Source organism: Micropterus dolomieu, linkage group LG17, assembly GCF_021292245.1.
Source record: "Micropterus dolomieu isolate WLL.071019.BEF.003 ecotype Adirondacks linkage group LG17, ASM2129224v1, whole genome shotgun sequence".
Taxonomy (NCBI): Eukaryota; Metazoa; Chordata; class Actinopteri; order Centrarchiformes; family Centrarchidae; genus Micropterus; species Micropterus dolomieu.
The window spans coordinates 3,295,729-3,305,012 of record NC_060166.1 but is presented as its reverse complement, the minus strand read 5'-3'; the positions used below and the strand labels follow the sequence as shown (position 1 = coordinate 3,305,012).

Genomic DNA, 9,284 nt, shown 5'->3' with positions numbered 1-9,284 from the left:
ATTCACTATTCACTGCATCATCATTGCTGCACCAGACAGAGGCGAGTAACAGAAAGTTTTATATTTTACAGTTTTCGTATGGAATTTCATCACTAAATCCACTTCTGAGAAGTTTTGAGGTGAGAAATCAGCTGTGTAGATTTCCAATATTGACAGTTTTATGAGAAGTGATGGCGGAACAAAATGTGCTTGAATATTTTCGGAGTTGAGGAGCTTCACGAGTGGCTGCGGGGGAAGCCTGCGCCAACCCGCGGGAGGAGCGTGTGAGGCCGGCCGGCCGCCCGCTCACAGAGCCCTCTGCTCCCGCCGTCACACAGACCGCTGCAGCAACAACGGCAGAGGAAAACACAGCTGGAAGCTTTTCATACCGCTTATCTGTCTTTACATTCTGAGGAATGTTCAAACGTTTTAACTTAAAAAAGAGAAAGCTGTGTGGATCGCTGGTGTGTGTGTTGCATTGAACATTATGTCGCGAAGTACTATCTCTGGGCCTGGAAATTCACAATCACAACCTGTAAGTATGCTTTATTCGTTGTGAATTATATTTAAAATAAACACGTCAATGTAACTTCACAGACTGTTCAAGTGCGGAGTTGTTGTAAACGTTGGCTAACACAGCTAAAGTTATAGCTATAATGCTAATGTTACACCTGATGTGAAAGCTACTGAGCAAACGTTCAAATTGTTTGGCCAATTTTTATGTAAAATTGAGTTGAAATATGGTGATTTTTGTAGTGGTTTATGGTAAGATGTGGAACAATGATGTTGTGTGGTTGTGGACTTGAGTGTAACTCATACCATCTGCTAGGTTTCGGTCGTAGTCTGAAGTGGCTTTGATTTGGATCACACTACCTTGTTTCTTAGTAGTCCTAGTAGTCCTTCATTCATTCAAACCTTTATTTAAACAATATAAAACACTCCTTGAGATTAAAAATCTCTTTTACAAGAGTGTCCTGGCAAGTGGCAGCAGCGCAGTTACAAATAGATACAGAGACACTTACAGGTAAATACATAGACACACTTTCACTCATCATATTCAAACAACAATGTCATAATAAAAAACCTGGGTCCTAAATCAATTTAAAAACAGTGACAGACTGCCTTTCTGCAAGGTCCTTTAAAAAGCCTTTAAAAGAATAAAGTGAGACCAATTCCTTCAACTGTTGTACATTCTGAAGTTGATTCCATGCAGATGGTGCTGCAAAATTAAAAGCCTTTTTGCCAAATTCACTGCGGGCTTTAGGGACAGTCAATAAAAACAGATCCTGTGAGCGCAGGTGATATGTCCCTGCAGGCCTCAGGAGGATGTAAGTGTTCAGATAAGGAGGAAAAAGTCCTAACACTGCCTTAAAAAGATGCCAGTGCATCCAACACCGAATGGAAAGGGAGAACCACCCGACCCGAGAATACAGCAAACAGTGATGAGTGAGAGATTTTAAGTTTGTGATGAATCTCAAGGCTCCATGAAACACAGTGTCCAAAGCATGAAGACACTGGGAGGTTAAATACATGTATAAAATATCACTATAGTCCAAGACAGACAAGAATGTTGCATTTACAAGTTGTTTTTTTGCTTCAAAAAATAAACAGGACTTGATTCTAGAAAAAAAAAAACCTACCTTCAATTTCAGTTTTTTAACCAAATCTTGGACATGCAATGTAAAAGACAGTGATTGGTTAATGGTAATGCCCAAGTATTTGTAATGTGACACTTCTTCGATTTCTGTACCAGAAAGTGTACAAATGGTTGGGACATTGTTTTTAGTTGATTTTCCCAGAGTGAAAGTCATGACTTTAGTCAATTTTAAAGTAGTCAGATTATGTTGCAAGATGTTAAAAGTGTACTGTAAATTTGTAATCACAAATTTACAGTACACTTTTAACATCTTGCAACATAATCTGACTACTTTAAAATTGACCTAATGTGGACCCAGAACAATAGAGAACAGTGTCATCAGCATAGTAATGATAGTTTTTATATTTTATATTATTGCAGAGATTGTTTTTATAAATGATAAAAAGAAGAGACCCAAGGATTGAGCCTTGAGGCACCCCTTTTGAAATATTTAGGGAGGCAAAAGTGAGGCCGTCTACTTGCACACCTTATCTGGGAAATGCGTATGTGCAACTCCCAACAAAGATTTTGTACAAGTAAAATGCATCACTCTGTAGCTCAAGAGCGGAGCGTACAACACACAGGGTGAAAAGAGGAGCTGCAGCAATGTGCAGTATGAGAAAAATATGGTGTTTTTTGAAAATGAAACCATGTACACCTGTTATGGTACAACACCTAATTAAGATTTTGAACCTGAAAATGAGCATAATACCACCTCTTTAATGTTTCCTATTACACTTTGATCCTCCTTCTCAACATAGTCTGGCACATGCCTGCATTTTAAGTGCTAAATTTCTCATGACCTCTGGCAGTTGTCAAGTTGAAATGAGAATCTAAAATATCTGTAAAATACATCTCATAATTACATCAAATAAGTAATAAGTATAAAATGTAAAATAAATTAAACTTCAATTTAAAAAATGTTATAATAGGTGCACGGCAAATTATTCTAAGAAAATGTTTACTTAATTTCCTTCAGTCTGTTTGTTGATTCAGCCCACAGAGAGCAAAGCAGCAGTTTTCTGCTCTTTCTGATCGACCAGCCATTACCCCTTTAAAATGTCAGAGCCTAGACCTTGTGTGTTTGTACCTTGAGCATGGTGCAAGGCTCAGTGTGTGTGTACATGATGATTCCTCGGCTCTGCAGTGTTCTGATCCTCAGGCTGAGTTTCAGCTCTGTCTGCAGCCGGTCAGACAGTCTGTACTTGATATAGCTGTTACCTGAGAAACTCAGAGACGAATGACCTGCACACACACACACACACACTTATGTTTATACATAATTTTATATATATATATATATATATATATATATATAAATAAAAAGTACATTAAAATCTATTTACAAAAAGCAAAGTTGTTGTTGCATAAATCACATCAAATTGAGAAGAAAATGAGAATTCTGTGTGTTCCCTTTTTCCTCACACACCCACAAACCTGCACATTCTCCTAGTTTGCCCGGTGGACATTGGCAGGCATAGTGCCCTCTTTTGGCCTCAATTGAAACACACTGCATGTCTGCTGGACATGGCTGGTCCTCACACTGCTCTGAGAGGACAGCACAGCTGGTATCTGTACACACACCAGGACAGAAAGAAAATACACTTTTCATGCTACCATAAAGAACATGAACTGACTGCAAGACAGTTGTACAATTAAAAGAAAAAACAGAGGGATATAGGGTCTTTGCTATCATTTGCATACATCAATACCTAATATTGATTGTGAAATCAGTCTAAAAGGGACTAAAGGGACATAGTGAATGTAATAATAAACTTTGTATATAGATTAGTAAACTGTGTGAATCATTGCCTCAACTGAGGACATGATTTGGGAAAATAACATTTTGAAGTAAGATTTCAGGTATAGGCCTCATGCAATAATCATATATAATTCAATCCAAAACAAAACACAAACATTCTGGTAGAATTTTGATTATTAGAGAGACCAAGTTTTGCTTTCAGTCATGAAGACAATCTCATAATTGTGCATTTATATTACAGACAATGAACAAACAAACACATTTTTTCAATTTGCCTGAAACTAATATGTTTTGGTATTCCAAATAGCTAATATATTACAGCAATATCTTTTATGTTAAATTCTAAATAGATTCAGTATTCAGCCTTTGTTGGCTGGCAATTACAATCAAAAATACACAATCAAAAACACACATCTTCCAGTCCGTCAGAATGAGGTTTATTTTGATGAGGAGGAGAGGTTGAAGAACATTGCAAAGACTTTGTGCCGTAATACCTGCTTGCAGCACTCAAGGTGGCTAATTTTGGGTTAGCTAGATGTGGTAAATGTAATGATAAGTGTGACCCGTAGATTTACTGTATATCTATAACCCATCCGCCTGGAATGAAAAAAGGTTGGTTAATTGTCCCGTCAGGACTGGCAAAAATCATTGCAAAGTTCTACAATGATTGGCAATGAAGCAGCCCCTGCCAAACGTTTCACCTAGATGTATGAAATTTAGGAGTCAGATGTATCATCTCTAAACTTAAAAGATTCTCTTGAAGCCATATCCCAAACCCGACAAGAAGTCAGATATTTTTAATTGAATATCAAATTCTGCGTAATTTACACGCTCCATGCTTTAAACAAACTCAATCTAGAGAATTAATCCAATCGAATTGAAATTTAGGTAGTGCAATCTAAAGATCTCTCCAATGCTAAATTGTGAAGCTTTTGAGGTTTCGTCAAACGGCATTGGCGTGGCAATGCGGCAAGTTTTGATGTTCTGATGATCCAAAATAAGTAAGCGAGCTACCAGATTCAAAGTTAATCAACTGTAACTGTGGTTCCTCAACCACACACTGTCAGATATTTTCCACACTTAACATGTGTGAATCTCTCATCTACTGTATACTGGTGTGTGAAAAGTGATGCTTTTCGTAAAGCTGGACTTTTAGTAAAGCAATTAGGTACTGCAAAGCCAAGCCACATTTGCAGTCCATAGGTGTTGATTTTGTAGTGTTCCAAAGTTCCAATTTTCTTGGTTTTGGAAATGTAAATGCTCTGTATTTATGTAGCACCTTCGTGTTTGCAACCACTCAAAGCGCTTTTTACACTACATCGCACTGAGCAACACTGAGCCTAAGTGCTCAAACAGGAACTGACATTCACACACTGATGAAACAGCCATCGGGGCAAATCGGGTTTCAGTATCTTGCTCAAGGACACTTCGACATGCCACCTGGAGGAGCCAGGGATTGAACAACCACAGCCGACCCGGTCAGCATGAATGTTCCTGTTTCACTTTGGCTCTTTATTCTGGAACACACCAAATGTATGAATACTCAGACTACAGACAGATAAATCCATGGTACATTTACGAGATTCTCTCACTTACCACTGCATGTGCAGCGTGAGGTCCGGTGGAAGCGTGGTGAGACGAAGCTGACCCGTGGGGTACTGTATGTAGCCAGGTTGTGTGAGTCCAGGGTGATGCTCTGTTCACACTGCGCTCCGCGACACTCTAGCCCCGAGCAGTTCTTATCTAGGATAGCTGACACTCTGAGGACCTCCTCCAGCTGCCGCCGTGATGCACTGAGTTTCTGGGTGAGATATGCCGCCTTGTAGTACCCGTCCCCTGCTGTTTTCACTGCGACGAGCATGTCCAGCTGTTGAGTCCCGCCAACTGGCTGCAAACTAAGCAGGTGCAGCATATCCTGCTGCTGCGATGTGGCTGCCTGCTGTAACACCTTCAAAACGCTCTTAAGGTGCAATGCCACAAAGTCTTGTGGTGCCACACTCTCAAAGCGCACGGTCACCGCCTCGCGCAGCATCTCCGGTGTGGCCTGCTCCACATGAATACTCACGGGCACAGGCACGGCGAAACGACCGTCACTAACACTGCCGTTAAGAGAGTACCTGCCTGCATCCAATCCTCCCAGGGCGATGATCTTACCATCATGAGGACTGATCTTAAAAAGACTGCGCTGGGCTGGGGGGGCATGGCCAAAAGTCAGCGCATCATAAGGGTCAGCGTCGGTGGCGTGCAGCTGGCCAATCACACCACCAGGAAACTCGTCCTCCATAGTGACGATATGAACTTCCAGTGGCAATGCCACAGGACGGTGGAGGCTCTCCTCAATCACCCTGACTGTCAGCATGGAGGAGGAGGAGAGACGAGGCTTCCCTGAGTCTGTCACCTGGGAGGAGGAAGGAGAACAGGGAGAGAAAGGGTGATCATAAGAAAATACAGGAGGAAACACATGAAAATAGAAATGAAAGGAGAAGCGGACAGGACAAATGACTTGGTATCATCTCTAATCTGTAACATGTCATTGTCTACATTATCTTTATTTGGTCAGGAAGTTTATATGCACAGGTGGGTAGTAATGAGTTACATTTACTCCATTACTTGCACTTTTTGGACTAAATTGTACTAGTTGGAGTAGTAATGCAGCAACGTTTTTACTCCTGATTTTTCGATATATATTACTTTTATTCGGTTGCATTCATTGCATTACTTTATTTATTGTTTTGTCCATTCATGCATTCCCTTACAAGGCTCGTGGTCTGGTGATCCCAGGTCTGCCTGTACAATTTCCTACCAAAGCGTGCCCCATCTTGACTCAACAAATCACACCAGGAGGTTCAGATTAGATAAAGCATCCTTGGCCTCACTTCTTTGGTTTTCCGCTGTAGAGTATCACTTTCAAAAAGCGCTAGCAGCTTTCAGACTACAGTAAAGACTGCAGAGAGCTGGTCTGAGGTCAGCAGAGAACACAGAGTGCTGACACGGAGCTGACAGAGGGCAGCAAGTGTGTCTTTTGTGTTGTGTTATGACCCTGGGGTCATATTTCCTTTTTTTCTCCTTCAATTACATGTTCTTCCCCTTCAGTATGTGTGTGTGTGCATGTGTTCTTGCATGTAATGGGAAGGCACCCGTGATTCTTCAGAGTTGATTGCACCCTCATGATTGGTCCAAGGCAGCCATTTTAAACCCCAGCTCACAGAATCTCTTCCTCTCCACTCTGTGACCCCAAAACATGTACAACCTTTAGCTCTGTGTTCTGTGCTGTGATAACCTTTGTAAGTAGTGACAGCAGCTAAGAGATGTGAAAATATGTAAACCTTTGGTTTAATGTAAATAGTTTGATTGTTGTAAATAAGAATTTGTATACACATTGAACCCTCTTAAGCAGTTAGTAGGAGTGAGATCATATTTCTCCTGTCTTAGCTTCTCTGCATTGGCTTCCAGTAAAATCCAGAATAGAATTTAAAATCCTTCTTCTCACCTACAAAGCTCTTAATGGTCAGGCACCATCTTATCTTAAAGAGCTCATAGTACCTTACTACCCCACCAGAGCACGACGCTCCCAGAATGCAGGGTTACTTGTGGTTCCTAGAGTCTCCAAAAGTAGACTAGGAGCCAGAGCGTTCAGCTATCAAGCTCCTCTCCTGTGGAACCAGGTTCCAGTTTGGGTTCAGGAGGCAGACACCATCTCCACATTTAAGAGTAGGCTTAAGACTTTCCTCTTTGATAAAGCTCGTCCCTCTCCTCTCTCCTCCTATCACTTCCTGCAGGTGTTTCTGGCTCTGGAGCTGTGGAGTCTGGATCTGTGGCTGCGGGTCGCCTGCTGCCCCCGTGTTCCTGCTCGACACCCTCTGCTGCAACGACTATTGTTACTAGTCTTATTGTTATTATTGTTATTATAATCATTAACATTACGATTGTTATCATTAACACTACTATAAATATCTGTACCATTTTTCATTTAGTCTATAGCAACATCACCTTTACTGTCTGTACCTCTGTGTGTATATTGTGTAGGCTGCTACATCCTACCCCTCCATCCCTCTCTCCCTCTTTATGCCCATCTCTCTCTCTCTGTCTCTCTTTCTCTCTCTCAACACCAAGATGGCCGCCCACCCTGAGCCATGGTTCTGCTCGAGGTTTCTGCCTCTTAAAGGAAGTTTTTCCTTGCCTCTGTCACCTAGTGCTTGCTCTTGGTGGGAACTGTTGGATTTCCTTAAATAAGAGTACGGTCTACACCTGTTCTATATAAAAAGCGCCATGAGAAAACTTTTGTTGTGATTTGGCGCTATTAAAATAAAATTGAACTGAAATTGAGAAGCCTTTTTTGTTTTGGACGTTTCTTTCTCCTGTTTTTCTAGGACTAACCACTTGTTGTGCTCATTCATGTAGCCTAATAAAGAGAGAGAGAAAAGTACAGAGCAAATTATGCACGCAAAAAAGCTGATGTGACGCTAGAGAAGAATCACTACAGCAGCTGCTGCAGGTGTCATGTTAAACAGCAGTTTGACTACTCTACCTGTATCTGAATAACATATTCAGCCATTTCCCTCCTGAACACTTGATTGGCCACCAGTGTTCCATCTTTCTCCAGTACAAACTCTCCACCTTCATTTCCTGACAGGATGCGGAAGTCAAAGGGTGGGCCGTTGTGGGAGGAGTCCTGATCAGTGACGGACAACTGTATAATGCTGGTGCCGATTGGCTTGTTTTCCTGAGGGAGGAGACACAGCATTAGAAAGACCTGCCTGTTTGGAGATAGATTATGCAGGGTCACATTATGACGATAAAAGAGAAATGAATAGTCATTTCAATTTTAGTATACAGAAAATAAAGCTGGAAAGCTACTAATTTTAGCATCTGGTCCTGTAATTGAAATATATGTATTGATAACGAACCCTGCCACTCCCTGAAGAGATATATCAGTTTAGTCACTTCCTCCAGGAAATCATGGTGGCAAGTTTGTAAATTGGTTGAGTTTGACGAATCCCTGTATTATTACATTTTTTTTGCAATTTCTACTTGCAATTTGTGTTACCACTGCAGCTCACTATAAAAACACTGCCCAGGGAAACAAAGAGGGTATTTTGTATTTAAAAGACTTTGGATGATACCAAAGTCCTTATAGGCAAGTCATGCCACTCGGCCACACGCCTCCGGGCAGCTATTTTGGACTAACAAGACCAGGCTCCTATCTGAATGAATGGGGAGAGCCAGAACTGAACTTTTACTGGTCACCAGGACATAAAAACTACACGAATAGAATCAGAAGTAAAATCTGATCAAATTTGCTGAAAAAGTTTGATAACTTGGTAAAAAGCGTTTTTCCTGACCAGTTATGCTTCTACTATGCATGCATCACCACTTCCGCGCATGTGCAGTAGAAGAATAGCAGACCCTTATGTCAGTGGAACCACATTGGCTGAAATATGTTTCCAGCTTTGGCTGTTAAAAGCAGACAATTGGCTTTTTAGCAGGAGGGGCGGGATAACAGCCATCTTTGCCGTTTTGGGCTTTCCCCATAGAGTTGTACAGAGAATGTAATTGAGTGGCGTGTCTCCTCTAAAATGTCTCTGATGATACCCACTGTACTTGTCTGTTGTATTTGTCAGTTGTGTTGTGGTGGCAGCCCGGCTGACAGTGAGTGTCCTGGTTTTTTCTGCTTTTTTCCTTGGTTTCCTGTTCTCTGCCTGCCTCCCTGTGTTTTCTCCTGTGTGCTCTCTCTCTCTCTCTCCCTCTGCACCTGCATCTCATCAGCCACCTCGTCAGCCTGCCACACCTGCCAGTAATCACCTCATGACTGCCTGTATTTCAACCCCGGTTCTCCACACCATCCTCGCTTGATCGTCGTAGCTCCATACCCGGTGCCACCCCCACGTTCAGGCTTTCATGTTTCTT

The 9,284-nt window shown here is 41.6% G+C and overlaps 1 protein-coding gene across 1 annotated transcript in view; it reads right to left on the bottom strand.

The window, feature by feature from the left end:
• Positions 1–9,284, bottom strand: part of fat3a (FAT atypical cadherin 3a) — a 345,169-nt gene that overhangs the window by 51,590 nt on the left and 284,295 nt on the right. Inside the window, exons 19-22 of the mRNA XM_046074254.1 lie at positions 7,906–8,100; positions 4,974–5,775; positions 3,053–3,187; positions 2,706–2,860 (exon numbers count right to left, since the gene is read on the bottom strand). Coding sequence (XP_045930210.1) covers positions 2,706–2,860; positions 3,053–3,187; positions 4,974–5,775; positions 7,906–8,100 — 1,287 coding nt within the window. The remainder of the gene's footprint in view (positions 1–2,705; positions 2,861–3,052; positions 3,188–4,973; positions 5,776–7,905; positions 8,101–9,284) is intronic.